The sequence below is a fragment of the Gekko japonicus genome, unplaced genomic scaffold, assembly GCF_001447785.1.
Source record: "Gekko japonicus isolate JY-2015 unplaced genomic scaffold, Gekko_japonicus_V1.1 scaffold835, whole genome shotgun sequence".
Classification (NCBI taxonomy): Eukaryota; Metazoa; Chordata; class Lepidosauria; order Squamata; family Gekkonidae; genus Gekko; species Gekko japonicus.
This window is the reverse complement of record NW_015175997.1, coordinates 405,928-431,548: the sequence shown is the minus strand read 5'-3', so window position 1 is coordinate 431,548 and position 25,621 is coordinate 405,928. Positions and strand designations below refer to the sequence as shown.

The 25,621-nt window shown below is 44.7% G+C and overlaps 1 protein-coding gene across 1 annotated transcript in view; it reads right to left on the bottom strand.

Moving 5' to 3' along the window:
• Positions 1-10,677: 10,677 nt before the first annotated feature.
• The window catches only part of NR1H3 (nuclear receptor subfamily 1 group H member 3), a 45,159-nt gene continuing 30,215 nt past the window's right edge, over positions 10,678-25,621 (bottom strand). The window contains exons 3-9 of the mRNA XM_015426405.1: positions 24,555-24,821; positions 23,661-23,869; positions 21,679-21,858; positions 18,579-18,678; positions 14,229-14,342; positions 12,766-12,860; positions 10,678-11,231 (exon numbers count right to left, since the gene is read on the bottom strand). Coding sequence (XP_015281891.1) covers positions 11,085-11,231; positions 12,766-12,860; positions 14,229-14,342; positions 18,579-18,678; positions 21,679-21,858; positions 23,661-23,869; positions 24,555-24,821 — 1,112 coding nt within the window. The 3' untranslated portion in view covers positions 10,678-11,084. The remainder of the gene's footprint in view (positions 11,232-12,765; positions 12,861-14,228; positions 14,343-18,578; positions 18,679-21,678; positions 21,859-23,660; positions 23,870-24,554; positions 24,822-25,621) is intronic.

Genomic DNA, 25,621 nt, shown 5'->3' with positions numbered 1-25,621 from the left:
AGAATTAGTCCAGATTCTTGCGGAAAATTCTTGGACTTCCCTCTTGTGTTCCTTATGCAGCTTTATGCTTAGAAACCAATCATCTGCCCAGGTGAACTTTCCCTGTGAGTTTGCTGTCTTATTTCTGAGCTGTTCCATAGACTCCTGTAACTGCAGCTGTCTTTTCTGGAAAGAGCATTGGAGAGACTTTTTGGGGGAGTCTGTAACTGGGACGCCAGAAATGTAATCCACCCCCAACTTGAAGAGATTGTAAAAGAGCAGGTGGCAGGGTGAGGTTCCCTGTGCATTTGGTGTGTGTAACTTGCAGGGGGTCCATTCTATATACTTTTGAACCTGTGTCTGACATGTCCCCCCAAAAAACACTTCCCTGACTTGACCTTAGTCCTGTTGGGTTCACAGTGCCACAGTGGCACTAGTTCTGCTGGGCACATTGCACTGGTTCTGCTGGGCTTGCAAAAATGCCTCCAACCTTCAGTTTCTACTGCAGAGATTCTCTGGGACTTCGATTCTGTTCTGCATGGCTTCTGTTGTCCTTGCTTTTTTGCTGTTTTTCCCTCCATAGGAGCACCTTCTTTGGGGGGCTGTAACTTGGACCCCATAAATCCAATCCTCATCAAACTTGGAGGGCAAGTAGAGGAGAGTCATCTGGAGATCTCTTGCATGTTTGGCATCTTTAATTTGCACAGGATCCATTCTATACAATCCTGACCCTCATGAACCTGTGCTTGTCATTTCCCCAGAAAATGCTTTCCTGGGGACACCTTCTTTGGGGGAGCCATAACTCGAACCCCATAAATTCAATCCTCACCAACCTTGGCATGTAGGTAGAGGAGGGTTAGCCGGATATCCCTTGTGAGTTTGGTGTCTCTATCATGCTGAGGGGTGTTCTACCATGTCACAAACCTCACAAATGAAACTGGTTTATTTGTGATGTTTCATGGTTCATGAAGCTGGCATACCATGAACCATACCACATTTTCCCAGTTCATGCCCATCACTACTCAACACCAGTTCTCTAGGTGAAATCCATCTGGTTGTCCTCATGAATTACCCCTGCATTGACCCATGTGGATCTATAAGAACCAGATCATCACTGAGACAGTACCCTAAGACCACAATTGTACCTTTAAAGATTGACTACCTCTTTCAATAGTCTTTCAGTAGTCATGTATGGCTGCGAGAGTTGGACTATAAGGAAGGCTGAGCGCCGAAGAATAGATTCTTTTGAACTATGGTGCTGGAGAAGACTCTTGAGAGTCCCTTGGACTGCAAGAAGATCAAATCAGTCAATCCTAAAAGAAATCAACCCTGACTGTTCCCTGGAAGGCCAGATAATGAAACTGAAGCTCAAATACTTTGGCCACCAAATGAGAAGGGAGCACTCACTCGAGAAGACCCTGATGCTGGGAAAGATTGAAGGTCAAAGAAGAAGGGGACGGCAAAGGATGAGATGGTTAGGCAGTGTCATAGATGCAACGAACATGACATTGAGCAAACTTCAGAGGACGGCGGAAGACAGGAAGGCCTGGCGTGATCTGGTCCATGGGTTCGCGAAGAGTCAGACTCGACTGTGCGACTGAACAACAACAAAACCGCCAGATACCATATGTATCTGTCTGTCTCTCTCTCTAAAAGATATAGAATCCACTACACACACCATACTTCATTGCCCCCTCTATAGGGATATCCGATCTCGTTTTATTACTCCATTTCTAGGGGTTAAGAGCTGGTACTCTGATTACTCAATTGTTCACTTTTTTCTGTTTAATTATAATAACGAAATAATGGAGGCTGTTGCAAAATTTTTATATTATGCAATCAGAAGACGAGGCTTGAATAGCCAAGTGTAAGTGACTGATGCTTATTAGTATTTTCCCGTATTTCCATGATGTTTTGTGCTTTCATGCCAATAAAGGTTTTGTGTGTGTGTGAGTGCAGAGGGTTGGACTAGATGACCTGCAAGATCCCTTCCAACTCTTAACATTCTATGATTCTATAATTCTAAGATTTCACCAGTCAAAAATTAAAACATACTGTATAATACAAACTTTAAAATCATCCCACAAAGCACCTAAAGGTGAAGGTGCAAGTTGGCTCTAACACATCACTTCATAAAACCCAGCTGAAATATCAACTTCTCCACAGAAGCTGGGCTTTGGAGTGGCCTCTACAAATGACTGAGAAGATCCACACCTTTACAGACTCCACCTCATAAGTAAGCAAGCCGTCTCCTAAGGATTGAGTAGCTCAGGCAAACCTGATCTCATCAGATCTCAGAAGCTAAGCAGGGCCGAACCTACAAGTACTTGGATAGGAGACCTCGAAGGAATACCAGGGCCGGGACGCAGAGGCAGGCAACAGCAAGCCACTTCTCTGAAAATCCAAGCCCCACTAGGGGTCACCAGAAGTCAATCACGACTTCCAGACATGCACGTACATACACAAAAACCAAAAAAACACAAAACAACCCCCAAAATGTCCTAATATTTTTTCCTTCAGAAGAGGTATAAAATATATTATTAATTAGCATTTCAAGAGGCGGTGTTTTTGTGCGAAACATAGATTTTAATGGAAATTACATTTATGGGAGATCATTCAAACAAGGTACAAAAGTAGCTATTTACATTACACTAGAGACTCATGTAGTATCTCCAGAAAACCAAATATAGTTGTGTACCTCATATATTCACCCTAGACGCTTGCTTACCTATAATGCCAGCCAATCACCCAACAACACTTGCAATAGTGCCTCCCTTTACAATTTGTTTGTTCCTCTCTCAGGTGGATATTAACCCTGAGTTACAGTGTCTTCAAATCCTACCAACCACCACCTCTTCATGATCTTCCAGTTGAACAAACTGGAGCTTAGAAAATGTAGACCATAGTATATATCACCAACACCTTCTGCAAGGCATAACAGATGCACAGGTTCTCGCCTTTTCTCTGTGGAATGCAAGATGACCCAAGGCACTCTGGGATGATATAAAGCACAGTACACAACTAAGCATGAAGAAACGTCTCTACTGGATCTGCGTTTTAGCACCTTCCTCTCACCAGTGACCTTGGCCAGGCATTCTTATACATTGAGTCCAGGGACAGCAGGTGCAAAGGTGCCCATCCACTTAACTCAGCCCCATAGGACGACTGGATGGCTAGAGCGAGGGATGAAGAGGGCAGTCTAGTCGAATGCATCACCATGCACGCACACCCAGAGGCATCACCCCAGAGAAGGGGCAGCGCGAGGACAAGCTGGAGTCAAATCACACAATCAGCAGCCCTCTTCCTAAACACATCTGTATGGTTGCCTCTGGCACCTGCAGCCGCCCTCTAATGCCCAGGCCTTATCGTCCCTGCTCTCCCACCTCTCACCCAGCGCCTATCAACACCTTCTCTCCCCCAGCACCCTCCCCCCCACCACACACACACTACACACACACAACTCTGCGTTGGTTACAGACATCCTCCCACCTGCCATCTCAGGCCCCACATTCTCAAAGCTCGTCCCGTCCCCCCCCCTCCACACACACACACACCCGTGTTTCGTCACGCAGCACTCCCACCACCCGCCTCTCTTTCCAGCCCACACACCACCCTAGCATAAAACGGCACCATCACCCCTTCCCTCAGCCCAGCAGCTGCCCCGTCATGTCTCCGAGCACCCCTGGTCGTCTCAGGCAGGCACAACTTCCCGTTCCCGTCGCTAACCTTAGCAGACCAGCCTCCCGCCACGGCTCAGTCCTCTCCACGCCGCCCCCTCACAAACCTGCGCCTCCCAGCCGTTTCCCACATATGTCGCAGGCAGTCTGTCTGGCCCGAGGCCTGCTCTTCTTACCTGTCAGCGGAGGCCGCATCCTCCTCCTCCTCCTCCTCCTCCTCCTCCTCCTCCTCCTCGCACGCAAGCTCAGCCAAGCCTCCAACCGCCCGACCAGTTCCGCGTCGAAAGCCTGAAGCAGAGCGAAGGGGGCGGAGCAAACCAATAAGCGGGAGGGGTGGCGGAGAACGAACCATTCCGCCGCGCAGAGGCGAAACAAGCGCGCCAATCCTCACAGCGGCGGGAAGAGGCGCTGTAGAGTCCTTGACAAGGGCCTTGAGCACCACGGCCAGCGCAGCCCTCATACCATGGCGGGGACACGCTCAAGCTGACGCCCGTAAGGTAACAAACTGCCCCTCACTCTTGGGACTGCTAAAGCGCTATCCAAAGAGTTATTAATTATCACAATCAAAATAAGGCGATCAAATAATTATCTAAACGGAAGGCGTTTTGCGAATAAAAATCGCCACTTCCCTCAGTATAAGGCCTCACCACGACCCTCTGCTATTCATGAACATACGGATTTATTGGGGACTGGGTAAAAGTGGGGTATCGATTATTTTAAACGGATACTCATTAATTCATAGGATTCTTACATTTAACCAAAATAAAACCAGTCATATCATGTGTTAGTCCATAGGCAGCACCACAAAAATAATGCATCCATCACTTTGTGGTGCCACACAGTACAAAAACGTGGTTGCAAAGCACATGGATCCTTGTGGATCCTCAGGATTTTTACATTTGGTCCCCCAAATTCACCATCAAATCCCATATCATGTCTATAGCCACAGCTTGCACCAGAGAAATCATGGAGCCACTGCTTCATGGCACTGCCACAGCACAAAAAATGGTTTCAAAGCACAGATCCTCATGGATCCTCATGATTTTTACATTTAGTTGCCTCAAATTCACTACTAAATCATGTCCATGGACACAGACTGCACTGCAAAAACTGTGCATTGTAGCACCACCACCATGGTGCAAAAATGTGGTTCCAAAGAGCTGATCCACAATATGTTTATGATGGGTCACCCCAAATTCACATATCATGTCAATTGGCACAGATTGCACCACAAAAATCACACACACACACAACTTTGTGGCACTGCCACAGCGTGAAAAACACAAATCAAAGGCATAGATCCTCATGGATCATCACCCCAAACTCACCATCAAATAACATATGATGTCCATAGCAACAAATTGCACCACAAAAATTACACATCCACTGCTTTGTGGCACTGCCATGGCACAAAAAACATAGTTCCAAAGCCCAGTTCCTCATGAATCCTCATTATTTTTGAATTGGGTCTCCCCAAATTCACCATCAAATCACATATCATGTCCATGGCTAGACTGAAACACAAAAAATACAGATCCACTGCTTTGCAGTAGCTCCATGGAACAAAAACATGATTCAAAAGCATGGAACCTCCAGATTTTTACTTTTAGTCACCACAGATTCACTATCAAATAACTCCTCATGTCCATGGCCACAGATTGAACCACAAAAATCACAGTTCCATAACTTCGTATCTACATCACAGCATGTATACATGGATCCGTAGTATGGATCCCCCATGGATTTTCATGGTTTCCACATGGGGTCCCCCAAAACTCAACACCAAATCACATATCACAGCCAGGTCTAAGGACTGTACCACAAAAGTCACCATTTTGTGGCACCACCATGGTACAAAAGCTTCATTAAATAGATGGATCCTCATGTACCCCATCAGTACATGTACAGCCCCCCTGTTGGATGAATTGTGCCCGCTGAGGCTCTTTTGGTTTAAAAAAGGGGCCCAGGAGAGAGGCAGAAGCCTCCCCTCTATGGTGCTTCTCCAACAAGGAGCTCACAGCTGGTCTCCTACTGCAATTCCTTGTGGCAATCTTGTGTTACAGATAACATCCTGTATTGCCCTGGCATGATGGCATACTTCTGTCCTTTTGCACTGCTAGAATATTGCTTTTCCACAATCATCTTGAAACAGGATTAAATGCTGGTTGCACCTGGTTTTTAATTAAATGCTGTGTTCCTCAAACATCTGATAATTCCCATTCTCACAAGCAACATCTCAAAATATATTTAATTAGAAGAAATTTGCCTTTAGCCACAATTCTTGTACCTCCCATTATTCCTTTAATTTCTCCTTTGCCCATTATTTTCTAAGAGGCTTATGATTTCTGTCTTTATTAGTTATTTCCTGTTATCTCACCTAATTTAGAAAGCTGATGGGAAGAAAGTTGATTCATTTTAAATGTCATGTCTGAGGAGAGTTTTACAGGTACCACAGACCACCCAAAAGACAAACGAATGGGTTCTAGATCAAATGAAGCCTGAACTCCCCCTAAAAGCTAAACTGAGGCTAATCATACTTTGGTCACATTATAACAAGACAAAAGCCACTTGGAAAAAAATAATGCTAGGAAAAGTTGAAGGCAGCAGGAAAAGAAGACGACCCAACATGAGATGGATTGACTCAATCGAGGAAGCCACAAAGGCCCTCAGTTTGCAAGACCTGAGCAAGGCTGTTAACAATAGGACATTTTGGAGGACGTTAATTCATAGGGTTGGCATAGGTCAGAAGCGACTTGATGGTACTTAACACACTCAACTCACCTAGCCATACTGAAACAAAAACTGAGTCTAAAATGTCTTTATTTTCTCTCCTATACAACAACTGACTCCAAAGCTTCACTGTTTCAAAAGAACATAAGAACATAAAAGAAGCCATGTTGGATCAGGCCAATGGCCCATCCAGTCCAACACTCTGTGTCACACAGTGGCCCAAACCCTCCTGAAACAGTTTAAAGAATTAAATAGAGTTCTAGGGGCACCTTGAAGATGTTAGCCTTTGATTATTTCCATACAGACGTTTTGCTCTGCTTGGGTGGCCAAAGCAGAGTAGATTGCTTTGGAGGATCCATGTGATTTCATCCTCCAATTACCGATCAATCATCCACCTTCTAGTGTCTTCCTAGCTTACTCTATCATTTTCTAAACCTGCTTTGCTATGATGTTTCCTGGATGCCTGTGGGCTATGTGGGCTATGTGGATTGGAGTGTGGGAAGGTATTTGTGAATTTCCTGCATTGTGCAGAGGGTTGGACTAGATGAACCTGGAGATACCTTCCAACTCTATGATTCTATGAAGGTACGCACTGTTGTGCCCAGAAAGGTCATGCTATTTTCCATTTTCTGGTGGGGATCACCAGAAATCACAGGAAACTGTGAACTTTTTTTAAATGGATTCTTGCTGTTACCAAGTATGACTATAATGACATACATGTACACATTTTATTCATTGCAATGTTAGAGAGACAGTGGTTAGAGGGTCGTACTAATATCTGTGAGACCCAGTTTCAAATCCCCACTCTTTCACTGAAGACTGCTAGCCGACCTTGGGCCATCTGAAGATTTAAAATCAGTGTGATATTCAAGGGCTCAAAACTGGAATAAAACTGAACAAGCTACAGCTTCCTCTTCCTGTAGCCCAGAAAGAGGGTGAGCATCATTCTCCATATGATCTCAATAGTGGTCTCCTCTGGCCAAATAAGGTACAACCTGCACCCCGCTGAAGTCATGGAAATCTGATGACATCAGGTCCAGGCTCATGGATCATGAGGTCAGAAGGGCCACTTGCAGACATTCGATGAGCTGTGGAGGACAAAGCCAATGGGCATCTTTTAATTCAAACACCACCACCACCCCCAATCTTACAATGGATATGACCTTAATGCCATGGTGGACACCAGATTACAACTGACAGAGATGTCCTACCTCTGTTGTGATGTTATCTCTGCTGTTTGGGAAGTGGACATCCAGTGTGATAATTATTGGACCGGACTTAAGGAGTTTGTGTGCTATTTCCCATTTTTATACTAGCTGGGAGAGTCATTGTAGGTTCCTGGGAGTTGAATATGAGTGATTTGCAGATGTCAACATAATAATCAGATTGCAAGTTTGAACAGGGATTCAGCTGCTTCCTATCACAACCCTTGTTTAATAGCTAAGTTATACCTAAGGAAGATTCAAGATCATAATCCAGATGCTTGTATTTTAATATCTTGTGCTCATGGTAGTCAGTGTTTTAATATTTTGTGGATGCCCCCCCCCCCCCTTTTGTACTGCTTTGCCACCCAGGAAGTTACACTTGGAAGCAAAAGCTGTTACTCACCAATGTACATAGGGGTGGAGATATGTTGTTGAAAGGACACCTTATGCCAACATTGCAATTCAGAGCACACATAGCAGTGGCAGTAAAGGGATGGGCGCTAAGGGCATCATGTCTGAGAACTTCCCAAAGCATGGTGCCGGCATTATGCTCACAGTATATTGCGTTTGCCCGAAGGGGCACATATCAGATTGAGAAAGCAAGCCGAAGAATGCTCTTGCCTTCAGTCGGAAAAGCCAGTCCAAATGCCAGAACTCTGCGGGTAGAAACTGTTGTTTGCACGCATCCATTCATGGAAAGGCCACTGTTCCCCAGCATTCCTTCTTTTTCTTAGGTGAAGCAGGAACTGATAGCGCAAGTGGAATTGTTCTGCGAACTCACAGGCCACATGCCTCATCACATGGATGGACACCAGCATGTCCACGTTCTTCCAGGTAGGGGTGTCTCTGCATTAGCCTACCTAGACCTCCTTTTGCTCTTAGTGACGTGCACAGCTTCGCTCACTTTGTTTATTTCCCAGGATAACTTTTAACCCAAAGAAGAATCACCCTTCTGCCTTTTAAATGGGAGGAACTTGGACCCAGTTCTTTAAAAATCCACACGTCCAGTTTGGCCCTGCCTCTCTTAAGGTCTCGGGCAGGAAGAAGTATTGCAAAGCCTGCTACCCAAGGATCATTTTTAGCAGAGTACTCATCTTGGGATCCTTTGCACGCAAAGTGCATCCTCTGCCACTGAGCTACTCCTGGAATTTAAACTTCTTATTTTCGATTAGATTGCAGCCATTGGCAGAAATACCCGGGTATTCGGGTAGAAGATATAGGACAGTTAAAACAAGGACAAACAGATTAAAAAATAGTTTTTATTCGAGAGCTATTATTGCTTTAAATGCTGTATGAAATTGGAATTTGGGTGACATTGGTGGTTTAAGTTGCAATGTGAACCTTAAGGGGAGTTATGGGATGGTTGTGAATGGTTGTGTGAGTGTATATGAATATGGTTCACCGAAATGATTGCAACTTACTATGTACAATGACAATAACGTATATTATTATTATTATATTCCACCACGCCAAAAGTTACCTCTGTCATAGGTGAAAACCTCCAGGTTCATCATCTGTTAATTAAACTGTGAGGACAGTGGCAATGAGTATCCACAAAGTGCGTTCTTTTCTTTAACTTGTGTCCACGTTAGCAAAGGAGCAGGTATATGCTGAATCTTTAATGAATTCACACTTCCGTTGTAATGTGTAAAATGGCCCAGAACAACATGGATGTTTTGGACAGAGACAGGCTGGAATGGTTTCCTGTTGCTACTATAGCTTCTAATATAGATCAGCTGTAACAGGGCTTCCACATGGCAGGTTTCCCTGGTTGTTGGTTTTTTTTATTGGCAGTTTAGAAGCATTATAGCAAAATACCATTATACCAAAATATGTATCTCTTTCTTTGAATTATCAGTTGCAATTTTGTAAAAAGTCTCTAGCCCCTTTCCTTGCAGAGATACACTTTTTTTCTTTATATCTCTGTAATGAAAAGTGCTAGATACTTACTTTTTAAAAAAAAACGAAAGCTAAGAATTCAGGGGATCTGAGGTACATATTGCTATAACGGTATATTGATATCACACTATTCAAGCACCGATTTTTTTAAAAGCCCCCCACTGGTCACAGAGAAAATGCCCATTGTGGGGAAAATCCAAACTTTCCCACACCTATGTGGTTGCTTGTCCAGGATTTTCTGCGATCTTTCTCAATACTCTGGAACAAGGCCAGTTTGAGAGAGATTGGCAAAAAGCCAGGGAAACCCCAGGAGGTGCAAAAATGCACCACAATGCTGTGGGGAAATGGGGAAAAAACAGCTTCCCAACAGCATTTAACCCAGGGCAGAGAACCTGTGCAGAAATGGCCCAAAACTAAATGTATTCCTTTGTGTTAACTTTCCCTGTCCCCCTTCCCCAAGCACTAGCAAAAAACCAAAAATGCGTTGGACAGGATCCAATAGAAGGCTGTATCTTACATACACATTTGTCATATCACCACTCTTACTGAAACTGAAGACACAAACATGTAACCAACTGTTTCTGCTTAAACAGGAACAAAGCAGCACTGGACAGCCGAGCACAATGCAGTGCGGAAGGCTGCAGTGCAGATTCCATAGGTACGATGCGCATTAAAGTACACCAGGTTTATGTTGGAGCTGCACTAATCCACAAGCACACATGATTCCCACTTAGAAGGTTACAGATTAGGACTGCAATCCTACATATAGTTACTTGAGAGTAAGGCATTTACTTTTGAGCAATTATGCACAGGACCACATTGCCCAAGTTTATGTTATGTACACATGGTGCACACCATCACATTTGAAGCAGTTGTACATGGCAGGCAGCTATGATTAAACATAGCTCCCCGGCACATTTAAATTGTACATGTGACTGGCCCTGAAATATCACAGTGATAGTTAGACATCTGGGACAGGTGGGAAAGGTTATGAGCAGTTTTTTCTATTGTACAGCAGCTTTCCCAACTCACAGCCCCCCTTTCCAACAAGTCAGCAAAAAATGGCACTTGTGGTTCTACCTCCCAGAAAGCAGCAACACTTCTAGAAATGAAGTCTCATGAAGAGGAAATGACACAAATGTCCTTATCTGTGTCCAGTTTGCTATTAATTTTTGTGAAAGGGAGAATAGATTAAGTACATTCATTCCAGAGGAACTTTAAAGTTCTTCCATGAACTGGATACGCAGGGGGCCATGCCTTTGAAACCCCGCAGAAGCCTCTTTGTATGCCTGGATGGCAGGCCAGGTCAACATCATAGCACAGGCGCATGGAAGAGGAAAGGCACCAGAGGAATTATTAAGGAGGATTCTTCATCTCTACCATGTTGAGGTGTTTCTGTTGTTTGTCCTGTTTCTGTAAGACCAAAATAGTCCATCTTATTTGCCTTCTGATTTGTTTTACCAGATAGAAGAAACCACAGGCCCCCAGCCTTCTGCACTGCCTAAGTGCTTTGGAGAGGAGAGAACGACTTCCTGTTAGCACAAGGTGAGCAATGGGGGTTACTTTAGTGGGTCAGTGCCCTGGGAGAGTGCTGTCATTCATTGACATCCCATATCTCTGATAAGAGTGGTGGCAACTTCTTGTCTTGTAGACGAAGAGCAAACACCTGTTCTGAATGGACACTACTTAGAGTCCGAAGACTGACCAGTTTCATTAGCATCCGTGGGAACATTAGATGATCCTGCAAGTCACACACAAAGACAATCATATCAGACAGCAGCGAGAGCCTATGCAGTCTAGTGGTCAGAGGGCCAGACTAGGATTTGGGAGACCCAAGTTCAAATCACCCCTCAGCCATGAAGCTCACCAGCTATCCTTGGGCCAGTTACTCTTTCATCCTACCTTACCTCAATAGGGTTGTTGTGGGGACAAAATGGGGAAGCTTAGAAATGTACTAGAGAAAGGCAGCTCTAAATCTCTCTATCCTTCTCAAGTATCGGTTTGCCACCTACAAAATGGGACTAGTAATGAGCCACTAAGAAAGTTATTCTGAGACTGAATAAGATTGTAAAGTATTTTATATACCATGATATATATCACTAAACCTAAAACTGTACCAAGTATATAATTCATTCTGCACAACCACATCAATATCACAGGTGGTAATGATGATCTACGCCAGAAAAGTTCTATGCTCAGAATAAAGTGTGCTAATCTTCACAGTTTCCATACCCTGATTACGTAATACATTCAATCTTAGTATTTTCTTTCGGGGGGGGGGAGATTTGGGTGTTAAATGGCAAAAATGAAACAATGCTCTGAGGCTGGTAAGGCAAGGATAATGAATGAGTAATCATAATGGTATGAAGTACGAAATCTGGACAAGACACCGAAGTCAATTACTTGGAACATTAGAGATCCTGTCCATTTTTTTACAGCTTCAATGGGCACACTTCCAAACTTTTTTGTTTGCACCCAAGAATTAGGGCCACAGTTCAAAGGTAGAAATATATTCAGCCTTCCAGCATTTCAGGAAGCAGAGAAGAAAGTTATCCAATATCCCAGAGTGCTGCTAACACTGCTAACGCTAGCGCTGTTAGAACTGCTATAACTTACCATAAGGGAATTCCTTATATTCAGAAGGGAGACAGAAATTCAGTACTTAAATTGCAAAATCCCTAAATATGCCTGTCTCTTAAGAGAATCAAGCTGCGAGACAATTTGCAGAAGTTTTTACCTGTTAACTTCAAGTCTTGTTAACTTCCTTCTTACGTCAGTAGAGAATTGCTTATAGAGAATTGTTTATAGGATGTAGGAACAAACAGTAGGCATCAGTCTCCCACAACAACATGGCTGAAGGTACCTCTGTTGCCTCTATAGGTAGGAACTACATGATTTCTCTGTTTTATACAGTACCTCCCACAGAATAAATGCTAAACAGAGGGAGAGGGCCATAGCTCCATGGCAGAACATACACTTGGAGGTCCCCCATTCAGCTCATGAAATCTCCACACAAAAGTGCTCAGATAACAAGGCTGGGGAAACCCATCACCTTGGAAAGTGACTGTCAGTGATGCACCAACAATCTGACTTCAGATAAGGTGGCCTCATGGAAATAGCAGCAATTTTTTTAAAAAAATGAAGACACTGCACAGCTAATTAAGCATCAGACTCATTTGGAAAACTTAGGGGTATTTTAATCAGAAAATACAGACAAACATATTCATATCTCTTGTAGCATTGTGATTACTCAGAACCTTAATCTATATACTTACAATTGGTCTGTGGATACAAATGTAAGAATGAAGGGCCTCTACATAGGTATGCTGCAGCCTTTCCACAAGGGGCTGGTCCTGAACATTTGGTCGGTCTGCCAGTAAGCAAATTAATAGGTAGGTGAATGCAAACTAGTAGTGCTTAACCTGTTCCTATTAAACTCCAGACCTTCAAAGCTATCCCTCCTCCCTAAGCTCAGACCCACAACTCTCCTTCAGATATCCAACAGCTGAGAAACAACAGCTGTTCCTCAACATACAACATAAATACTGTTGCAAGAACCCATTTTTCCATCAATTGTGACTGGTCAGTGTTTATTAACAATTTTCTCAGGGGGAAAAAATCAATACAGCCAAGAAAAAGTCCCACCAATTTGAAATGGATAAACAATAACCATAAGACTCGGCTGTAAACCAGAAGTTACTTCTATGAAAAGTGACTTTAAGGGAACCATTCTTTCTCAATCACAGACCCCATCTGTAATAACAATACTGTAATAACAATACTGGCCTATCTCGCAGGGATGTTGTAAGAATTCAGACAGTATATAATATTAAGTATTTTATTCATTCTATATTAATTTCATTATTATTACTTCTACTATGATGATGATGATTATTATTATTATTATATCAATAGGACTTGTTCAGCATAGCTGTATTGTACTCAGTGTTTGCAGTCAAATACTAATGTCTATATAAAGCATCCAGACAACCACGTAGGAAAAGAAGCTCCAGATCCCTACCCAACCCAGGTGGTTGCATACACTGTCATAGCTTTGATCAGAAACACAGACTATGAGTGCTGTAAAATAAATAGATAGCTTTGAGGTGCAAGCCTCTGTGTGTCTCAGAAATAAATCCATTATCATAATCCTATTATTTCCCAGAAGGTGAACATCATCAGTGCACACAGCACATTCTCTGGATTACTTTTCTCTCTGCCACTGACACAAAGTAGACCCCCTCCCTCCAGAGGCATTAAGCAATGACTCTATGGGGTAACTGAGGAAGAGGGCAGCTTTCATATCTTCCCTTTATTAGCGACTTCAGTAGGGGGATGCATTATTTCTCAGTTGCTTAAACACTTTCCCCCCTCTTCATAGAAGTGATTATATTCCATGAAATCCTGAGGGAAAATGGAATTGCAAGGTCTGCAGTTTGCAGATGCATGGATTAGGATCAGAGGTCCCCAGCATGGTGCCTGTGGGCTTTCCCTTTCATTCTGTTTTTATTGTGGGCAGCTTCAGTTTGGGCTTCTTGAATGCTGGGGATGTTTTACCAGTTCTCTATTTCAGACAGTCACTCAGGAAAATGAAATGATATCCACAGCACAAATTATCCTTCAGTACTAGCATTAGGACCCTATCTTCTCCCATATGTATATTTGATAAAGAGGTCAACCATTGTTTCTATTTTTTGATTCTGCACTAGTACTTTCTACGCCTTTCCAGGCTTATTACCTGCAGAAAAAATGCTGATAGCAATTAAAAGTGCATATTCGGCATCACTCAGCTGTAGTTCATTCATTCCTTTTGAAAATTCAAAGATGGGGTTAATGAACTCAAACTGTAGGCCTGGAAGAAAAAGAGAAAGAGCTGGTGGTAAAATCAATATTGCTTATTTGTACGGTAGAAAAGCTGACTGAGGATATTTGGAAACCAGATGAGTTCCCATCTTGAATTAGGCAGAAACATACAGGGGGGATCACTCCTTTACATTCCTAAATTATATTCCCTCCATTGTATGCTCAAGAAACACTCAATGGGACACACTGATTCCAATTAAAATCAGAGAGTTAAATCCAAGGCTCTTACAAATGGAATGAGGTCAAGGAAATAATTTTTACCACCTTTCCCCAACCGGCCCTTGCACCTCCCCTCCCCATAAGCTGATATTGAGAGTCTAAAGACGCCCCCCCCCCAATATGCTACACAACAGGGGAAATTGCAGGAAGAAACTAAAGTCAGCTCAGCCAAAATGACAACTCCCACCCTTGTGGACTTTTGGTTCATTCATGGAATTTGTTCCGCTTGTACAAGGCTAAAGAGGGAACAATTTTAAATTATTTCTTCTCCAGCAGCAGCCCCCTCTACCACCACCATGCCACATGTCATATTGTTCTAGAGGGTCCTCTGGCCTTCAGCGAAAACTTAGCAATGTGCAGTGGGCTGCTGGGGGGGAAAAGAGGTGTATTACGACTGTGAAGTCACTACATTCACTGAAGCATGGATCCAAACCATCATAAAACCCCTCTTCCACAAACATCTGGATCTGTAATAACTGGCACATGGGCAAGTAACTATCCACATAAAACAAAAATATTTTAACAGAAAAATTGATTAAGGCACTTGAGTCCTCAAAATTCTCCAGAATTAATGAAATTATAACCCTCAGCATTTTTTTTGAAATCTTAAAAGCAGGACACAAATATTTCAAAGGAATCTTTACTCTAAGATAATAGTGCAAGTCAGGGGGTTAAACTCTATTATTAGCAGTGCAATCCTAAAAGGCATAAGGGCCAGTCATGCCAGCACAGGGACCTAGCTACTGCACAGCTCCCTTGCACCAGTGTGTCTCTGTGGCAGCTGCATACTGGTACAACTCTGGCACATCTCAGTGGGCAGTTTGGAAGGTATGGTTGTGTTTAGGTGGCTCCCTAAGCCCTTTCAGACCAGGAACATCCCCCCAAACAGGTGCAAAGTTGCACCATCAAAAATGGCGGGATAGCCCATAGGTACCCAGTATATCAGAAAGTTAGCTGCACCACCCCCACTACTGCAGCCACATTCATGACTCCCCAAACAGCCTGAGGACACAAACTAAGGGTACAACCAATCAGCTTCCTCCCCTGTAGTGGCCAGCACCAAATCACAGCCCCTCCCAGTGCTATAAATACTTCCACCAGGATGTCCCACAACTCAGGAGCTAGGGCAGTGATGGCGAACCTTTTAGAGACTGAGTGCCCAAACTGCGACCCAAAACCCACTTATTTATCGCAAAGTGCCAACACGGCAATCTAACCTGAATGCTGAGGTTTTACTTTAGAAAAAACAACCCATACATTAACTTAAGATGATCCAAACAAAGTAAGGAAAGCAAAATTATTTGGCAGAGAATTTGACACTTTAATGATGGTCTGGGCCTGGCTGGAGCGATGGCACACGTGCCCACAGAGAGGGCTCTGAGTGCCACCTCTGGCACCCGTGCCATAGGTTCGCCACCACTGAACTAGGGTGTGTATCACAGGACACTGCCTGATAGCTCCCTGCCATATGGACTTAGAACAAGTGCCCAGGCATCTTGGTGGCAGGAAAAGCACAGAGAGGGCACTTGGCATTACTGGGCAAGCACTTGGCACAAACACCCAACAGGGAGAGCAAAGCCCACACTCTATGGCTGACCTCTCCCAGTTCTCGCCCCTAACAGGTTCCTCATCTCCTCAGCCTGAACCCAAAAGGGCAGCCACACACTGACAAGTAAGCAAGGCACCCTTTTCCCAACCCCCTTCCTCCTTGCTGTCCATCCGTGGCCAGAAACTGCCCCATCAATGATGCTTCCCAAACCCAACACCAGCAGCCGGGGGGGGGCACAGGAGCCCCTGACCTGCCACACCATCCCCTGAGCCTCTCCCCGTACTATTGGCCCTGTGCACTCATTGCATGGGAAGCGGGCCGGGACAGCTCCTAGGGGAGGGGGCCCAAGCTGTCAGGTGTGCACTAAACTGGCAGCTCAGGCAGTTGGTGGGGTCTCCCCTGGACAGGGTGCAATAGCTGGGCCAAATCCCACTATCCTGAGTAGAGTGCATTAGCACATAACTCCTAAAATCATTCCCTTGAAGGAGTGGAGTCCCTGGAGCAGATGCCAAGGTGGACCCTTTATCAGCTGGTGGTGTGGACAAGAGTGCCACACAGGTGAGAGGAATGGTTTGTGCAAACCTTAGGGAGGGGGCATGGTTGTGGCACAGATCCACCCCAGGGGCCACTAAGTGCACCCTGTAGGATCTCCAATGCCCTCCAAGCAACTATTGGAGTCTGGTTGCAGATGCTGCTATAAGCACTCCTCTATCCACAGGTCAAAACCCAACAGGGAGAATTCCAGCTCCAACCATCAAGCCCCAGGGCTACTCTGTGCCCTGACCACAGAGGAAGCCTGTCCTCGGAAGGCGCCATTGGTATCCAGCCTGCTGGCGCTTTGGCCCCCTGGCCCATTTTCAAGTCACCCCTGGAGAGTAATACCCATTTTCCCTGAGGCTACATGGAGATGCATTTGGGTTTTCTCAGCTCCTTTGTCCATGGAGTACTTCAGTAAAATTCTGTGTTTGGCCACAGCTGTGTCTGTGTGTGTTTGCTTGGGTGTTGTCAGAGGAAGGGTGTGGTGGGTGATTCAGTATGCTGATGCTGCAATCCAGTGGCAGAGTGGCTGGTTCTCATCCTGCTAGTAATACTCACATACCTCTGCACACAGATCAAGGGGTGGGTTGGGCAAGGCACCGGAACTGTGTGCCCCCAAACCAGCAGCATGCACAGTGCATAGAGAGTCTCCAGGATGTGAAGGGATCCCTGAGAAAAAGCAGATAGGCTACTGGGGGCAGGGGCCGGGACCAGACAGCAGAGGGACAGTGCAGCTAAGTAGCAGGATCTGCACACTCTGCAACTGAAGGAGAGAGACCACCAAGGGAGGACCTAAGGAGTTCCCACCACCCAGTGGGGGCTGGTCCATCCTGCTGAGCTCTGTTGGGGCTGGATTGGATAATGTAAAGTGCTGGAAATGAGCCACCACCAGCATTTGCTTCAGACAGCTGGGGGGTTTTGCCACTCAAAGCAATGCTGGTCGATTTTGGGGGGTCTGGCACTGCTCAATGAAGGGTCAGCCTAGAAAAACCCTGACAAGTGTTTATCCAGCTGCTGCTGGGGAAGCTCACCACCTCCCTAGGCAGCTGATCCCACTGTTGCACAACTCTAACTGTAAAAAAGGTTTTCCCTAATATCAAGCCGGTACCTTCCCATCCTTAATTTAAAGCCATTATTGTGAGTCCTATCCTCTGCTGCCAACAAGAACAGCTCCCTGCCCTCCTCTAAGTGACACCCCTTCAAATACTTAAAGAGAGCAATCACATCCCCCATCAACCTCCTCTTCTCCAAACTAACGTATCATGAGAACAAAGTTTGATTTCTATTGGTACAGGCTCTGCATTTTGTGTTTCAGCAAAGAAATAAGCTGGTCTGAATACTAGCCCACAGTGAAGAACAATATTTGCATGATAATCCAAACCACTGGTCTTCTACTGATGGGTGACACATCACAACTGAGTCATAGGCCAACTTAAGTGGACCACATGAGGGACTCAAGCACCTTCTTGACTTTTAGTTTTATAAAAAAAAATTAAGACAAGGGGCAAACAGAAAGATGGGTCACAGAGATGAGAAAAAAGTTGGGAGAGGTATAAAAATCTGCATAAGTGGTAAAAAAGAAGGCTTTGGCCCCCTGGCCCATTTTCAAGTCACCCCTGGAGAGTAATACCCATTTTCCCTGAGGCTACATGGAGATGCATTTGGGTTTTCTCAGCTCCTTTGTCCATGGAGTACTTCAGTAAAATTCTGTGTTTGGCCACAGCTGTGTCTGTGTGTGTTTGCTTGGGTGTTGTCAGAGGAAGGGTGTCCGCACACAGCTAGGTCCCTGTGCTGTCCCAGATTAGAGTCCACACACTTAACCACTACACCAAACTGGTGTAACGCAACCCATGTACCAGATTGGGGTTCAAGGTAAGTCCCACATACGAAGACTGCTGGTCTACACTGAGTTTAGCTCACCTGCTTTGGCAAAGTCATCCCGATTATAATTCAGGTCCTTCAAAAAAGTGATGCTTTCTGTTTCTGGATTGTAGCGCCGAGACGTCTCCAACAGCATCACCTTAAACATTAAAATGGAAGAAGGTCTTTGTTATGAAATTAGCAGACTAGATTCCTGCACCCACAGCTTGTTACCAGCACCATTAGCAGGAGCTGCACCAGAAAGTGAGGAAGCGCTTGATGCGTTCTGCTGCAGTAGTCAACTAAGTTCCAGTCCTTCACCTCTGTTGCCCTAGAACACAAGGGGGTGGGATTTGCACTAGAGAAGTCAGAGGTCCAGAACTATCCCAAACAGTCTCCCATATTAGGGAAGAAAGCCAAGTAGTCAAATCCTGTTTTCTGCAATATACCCTGCAATAGTAAGTACAAAGGTAAATAATAAAGATAGGTACTACAGGAGGAACTGGGGGAGTTCTATGGGTGCCTAAGCACCACCATCCCTCCCAATAAAACAGCAGGAGAAATATATCCATGGCTTTTGATGTCTGTACCAGAAATAAACAAGATAAGTTTGAAGACATACTGAGGAAGGTAAATATAACTTAATAGATACCACAGAATTGATGGGATGGCTGCTGTGATTAGAATACAACAATTTAAATATATAACTTGTTCAAAAATAACAGAATAGGTAATAGAAGGAAGTAACATTATATTTCAAAAATTTGGCAATGCATCAATATTCCTCATATTGACCGCTGCCAAAACATGTATAGCACGAAAATGGAAATCTACAGATTCTCTGAGTATTATTCAATGGTACTCAGTTATTTGGGACCACTATATTATGGGTCGCGATCAGACAGGCAGTTCAATCCACTGCTGCCCTGCCTCTAATAGAGCCAGATTATTTTGTTATAGAGAATCCTGACCAGACTCACCCCTTTTAGCACTCTTCAAAGTGATTTTACTGGAATGACCAGACAGCACCAAGCACGGAGTCAGCCTGTCGGCCATTTTTTTTAGACGTTTGTCCTAGGGGCATGCCTACAAGCAGGGATGAGCCTTCTGGGATATGTAGTTCATGAGGCTGTCAGCCATTACTTTAAAAAGTTTTCCCTCTGAGCATGCGCACAAGCGCTTGCTGAGAATGCTGGAATACGGAGTTCACTGCCGTCCTCCCTCTAATCTTTTCAATTTACCCCTTCCCCAAATGAAATTAAAAAGCTGCAGAACAGGGGTGTTTTTCTTTGAGAGTTTTTCAAAAGCAAACAAGGTTTTGAGCACCTCCCTCCCAGGGGAGGAGAGGTGCATATATACGATCATGCAATCCTCGCTAACTGGGGGGGGGGGGATGGTGGCTGGAAAACAAGAGACCAATGAGACCTGCCTGGTGGCTTGGGTGCGCAATAGAGACACTAGCCGACAGGAAATTCATTTTGGAAGCAGCTCAGACCAACAGGACCAGACTTTCTCAGGTATCAAAGAAACATGGGGCAAGGGGAGCAAGGAGGGGGGAATGGAACTCAGGCGGCTGGGGCATGACTGATGTCGCTGTCTGATCGTGCACTTTAAATCCACAAGGGAACAGCAAGGGCCATGGATCAAATTGCCTGTGTGAACGCGACCATGGATAAGCAGATCCATATCAAGATTATCTTAAATGTATAACAAAATGGTCACCTGTAATAGAGAAATTAGACCAAACTACTCAGGGTATTAGCTCCTTTAGAAATCATAAATAATTTGAATTTATGCGATTTTACTAAAAGAGATGGGTTATCTATATTAAGCATGTCATAGCCCATAGTTTTTATTCTTATTTTTTAAATTGTCAATACTATTTTGAATTTTATAATGTTGTAGTTGCTGTCTACATGCTGTAATTTGTCCAACTGTGTAATTATAATTTTAAAAATTCTACATGTGCAGAAATCCAAGAAAGTGAACTTGATAGCCCTGTAGAGAGCATCTGAGTGAATATAAATAGGAAAAGAACGGAAAAGAAGATTGTGGTTGGAGTTTATTGCAGACTTCCAAACCAAGGGGCAATGCTTTCCTGAGACAATCATATTTCAAGGAAGCAAGAATTAGTAAAAATAATACGAGACTTCAATTACCCTGATACTGGTTGCAATGTTCCCTCTAAGCTGAGTTAGTGTCAGTTAGCTCACAGTTTTTCAGCCTCCAGCACACATTTTTGTCTTAACTCAGGAAGAACAGCTCCAGAGAAAACTAATTTATGCAGTAGCCAAATTGCTCACTCAGAACTTTAATGCCAGTTGCTCACAAAGTAGAATTTTTGTTCACAAGACTCCACAGCTTAGAGGGAGCATTGGTTGCAAAACAAACTTTGCTAAGCACAGTATACTCAATACATTTCTGGTATCTCTTACTGCTGACAACTTCCTCTTTCAGAAGACAGCAGAAGAAATGAGTTTATCAGCCACCCTTGACTAGATCCTAATTAAATTTATTGGATGAGATGAAGCAATGGGAACTTTGAGGAAAAGTGATCACATAATGCTGGAATTCTTGATATTGAAAGCTCAGGGTGACCATAACCAAACATGTACCTTGAACTTCAGGAAAGCCAGTTTTAAGAAACTTAGAGAAATTAGGTGGGATCTCATAGCTAGGTAATCCATCAGTGAAATGAATTAAAGACTGGCAAATTCTCCTGAAAACCTCCCACGTACACGCATTTTGGCACTTGCATGGTTGGCACTCAACTCTTGGATGTCAATCCTTCTGACAAAATTTAGTTCTTATTGTTGGAATATGCAAGGGCTATAGTGCAGCCTTATGAAGAAGATCTCAAGATCATCCTACGGGGGGACAGCTGAAGGACTGGTGGTTAGCATAGCTAGATTAGGGACTGCCCACAATTTCAAATTATGTCCTTGCTGTCTCCAGATTGGCTTCTTCTGGAGACTTCCAGCTCCTGCAGAGCTTCCTTCTTGTTGTTCCTCCTTCAGCAGTTAGGTTGGACAGTTAAGGTTCTCTCTCTCTCTCTCCTGTATTCTATAACAGTTTGTTCTTCTTTAATAAACCTACATATTTTTCTCTAAACAATCAGTACTCCATTTCCTTTGCATATTTAAACTCTGCCAACACTTACCTCTATTGTAGACATCTTTAGAAGAGCTATCTGATCTTCCCGGGTAAGCTCCAGGAAACCCGGCAGCTGCTTAGCAAAGTCCACAATCTCCTGTACAGAAATTATTGCAAGCTCTGTAAAATGAGCAAAGCGCTGTTGTCGTGCTTCACGATTATGGGGATCTGAAATTTGAGGCCACGGCTGCAATTGGGAGGGAAAGCAAATGGGGGCAGGAGAGCAGAGAAAGAAAGAGGTTGATAAAGGTAGAAAGAAAAACAAATCTAACCACTGAATCATCCCAGTTCCTCCACAGCTTCGTTGCCCTGAGCTTTCTATTATGTATTGAGCCTAAGCCTTTCCTCTAGCTGTATCTAGAACGGGCTGAGCTTGCTTCTCTAGAACAATAGCTCACCTGGATCCAGGAACTAACCAATAGATAAGCAGTGTAATGTAAATAGCCTATCACTGGGAGTGGGTGTGTGTTGGGTGTGGTGTTTTGCATGCTTATAAGCAAGGCTCCAGCCCTGCTAGCTTGTCTTGTAGTTTGCTGAAATCACTTAGTAAACCAGAGCTGATCACTGCAATGCATCTAGAACCCAGTATTTAACACTTTCAAACAAATAAACCTGATGAAAACAACTTCCACAATTGTTCTTGTCCAGTAATCATCAGCCGGTATCCCACGGCCCAAGAGCCATCATGCTACAACATGGCCCTTTGGCACCTTGAACCAAGGTAAACCCTGCTTGCTTCCCAAACCAGCATCAGGAAGCTTCCACTTGCCCTACTCTGAGGATCAGGCCTCTGACTTCAGCTAGCATGAGGTGCAGCCAAGATCCTCTCAGGCTCTACTAGCCTGGCCCTTATTCTTTTAGTAGGGCCTGTAAGCATGGAAAGGAGTAACGGGCTGGGTGGTGGTCATTTCTCCAAGGCCCTGCCCAGCTGCTTACAAAGACACTCCAACCCAAAGTTGTAGTTCCAAGCTTTCCTTCATTAAGCATTTTCCCTTGTACAACTCCCCTACAGGAAACAGGCTCTCCTCCTGGGGAAGTTCCCTCACTTCCAAATGCTGGGCTCCCTTCCTCCAAATTCCCTTCCCCCATCAACCCCACCCACAGCAGCTCTTAAGAATGGGCCCAGGGACTGGCCCCGCCCCTGGATTCAGGTTCCACCCTTTACACACACACACACACAGCCATCCCACAGCTCAAGGGGAATTCCCTCCCTTCCCATGGCAGCTGTAAAGGCTCTCCACCTTGGCTGAGCTAGGGTTGCCAAGTGCTTACCTGTTCTGGAGCGGGGGAGTCCAGCCTTGCTCCGGGAGTCTTCGCACGTGCGCCACAAGTACATCACACGGAAGTGACACAAGCACATCGGGGACGTTGGGGGCGGAGCCACAATCATCTGAGGGAAAACCATAGAGTTTTCCCTCGGATGATTGTGGCCCCACCCCCAACATCCCAGACGTGCTTGCATGACTTCCGTGTGACGTGCTTTGGGGGTGAGGTTCCCCCCGGGGGCCCAATCCGGCAGCGGCGGGGAACGGGCCTCCCAGGCGGGGGTCTCCCTGCCCCCCAGGGGGACTTGGCATCCCTAGGCTGAGCTGATTGGAGCCTGGCCACTTGCAGGTCACAGGCCTCTAAGGCAGGTCCCGTCAGGCCAGTGGGGAATCCCTTGGTTCTTGGCTGCTTTTCCCTTGGGTAGAGCTTCCTCTTTCTTGGCCTCCTCCAATGTTGCCAGACTAGGTCAGTCACAGGGTCCATCCCAAATGCAGAGCCCCTCATGAAAAGAATTTAAGAAGGATCGCTATTTCTTTTTTGTATCAGATGGATACGCGCGCACAGACAGCTGGCCAGGCCACCTCAGTTTCTTGTCCCCTTAACTGGCAGCACTTAACTGCAGCCCTTAACTGCAACCCAATTTCAGTGAATCAAATTTCCTTGAGATTGTGTTGGATTTCCTTTCCCCTTCTAGTTTACAGCCAACCTAAAATATGCCTTTACCGTTACTTTGAGCCTGTCTGTGAAGGAGCGTTGGTTGCACTGCTGCTGAGCTGCCACAAGCTTTTCTATCATGTTAAGCTGCTGAGGCGTCATTTTGGGAGGGATGCTGGGAGGAGATGGTGGGTTCTGCCGCACAACCACCATCCGGGCCTGATCATCCTCCTGCTTCTTAAGTTTCTTCAGTTGGAGCTGCTCTTCAGAAAGAACACCTGAAAGTTGGGGACAGAACAGGGAGCAGTGAGAGAACAGACACACAAGGGGGGGGGAGGTGCAAAGATGACACAGGTGAAAACCTTTCAGACACTTCCCTAACTCTGCAGCACTGAAGCAGCATCTGTCACCACTTCTATACACCAAGCTGCATGGTAACACTCACTGTCTCTTGACATGGCTCCTGCACAAGCAGGCTGTTTATTTTTCCATGCATCAGCATAAACCACATTGTGTAAAGGCCACTGTCTTCTCTGTGATTTCTCTAAAAAAAAATTAAAAATGCAAATTTCAAGACCTCATGGCAGCAGACAAAGCTCTTCAAAACATTTCTGCACGGCCTCCTGAAGGCTTGACAGTGCTGAAGCTACTATGCCTGCCATCCAGCCTTCTGCACTCGTTGCTTCCAGTGACGGTCTGATTGTGTCTCCACTGCATGAGATTCCCTTCCTAAATGTTCTGAATTCAGTGGAAATTCATATATTGCAATCAGAATAATATTTTCAAATTAAACAGTTTACATTATGCATATTGTCTGATTTATAAAATCACTATTCCTTAGAAGTTTGGGGCAGGTCTATGTATAAGGCATAATATTGCAAGAAGAAGCCCTAAGAGCCATGTGGCCCCCACATATTTTCTTTCTTCCATGTTGCTTTGGGTATCACCATTCTTGTCACGTACATTGTTCTCGCATGCCTGCCTCTTGGCACTTGCGTAACCGGCACTGCTGGCACTTTCGACGCATGTACATATCCATCTCACACCGGCCGCCATTTTTGCAGGCATACTGGGCACCCTTGATGACACTGCGGCGGAAAAAGCCCTTGCAGCCCTCGCAGCTCAGAACATTGTAGTGGAAGCCTGAGGCCTTGTCTCCACAGACACTGCACACCTCATTTCCAAGCATCTTGGGGGCAGGCCCCTTCTTCCTTTTCAGGGGAGGATTTTCTACAAAGGGAAAAATGATTTTTTTTTTTTAAATGGAAACTACGGAGGCTTCACAAAAAGCACGGAGAAACTCCTCATAAATGGAATAACTTGGAAACTCTACATCCCAGTCTAATCAAAACACACAACAGTCTATGCCTCAGAAAGGTACAGAGCCTGCCTCTGCTAATTATGTTCTTCAGATACTTACCAAGAGATTAGCAGCACCTTAAAGACTAACAAAAATTGTTAGTCTTTAAGTATCTGAAGGAGTGAGTAGTGACTCACAAAAGCTCATACTCTGCCACAAAATTTTTGTTAGTCTTTAAGGTGCTACTGGACTTGCTCTTTTCTACAGCTACAGACAGACTAACACGGCTACCCATCTTGATTTACCTACAGTTTCTCACACATTTCTAGAACCAGGGGACTATAAATGACCTGGAGGAAGACATAGAGGGGATGCTTATCAAATTTGCAGATGACACGAAGCCGGGTAGGATTGCTAATTCTGAAGAAGACAGTCAGGATTCAAAATGATCTAGATAGGCTGAAACAGTGGGCTGAGACAAATAAAATGAATTTCAATAAAGAGAAGTGCAAAGTCCTACAGTTAGGTATATAAAAAAAATCAAAGGCACAGATATAGAATGGGAGGGACTTGGCTTGACAGCAGCTCATGTGAAAGGGATCTAGGTGTTCTGGTTGATCACAAGCTAAACATGAGCCTACAGTGCGATGTGACTACGAAGAAAGTTAATGCAATCTTAGGATGCATTAACAGAAGCATTGTGTCCAGATCACGGGAGATGGTAGTTCCG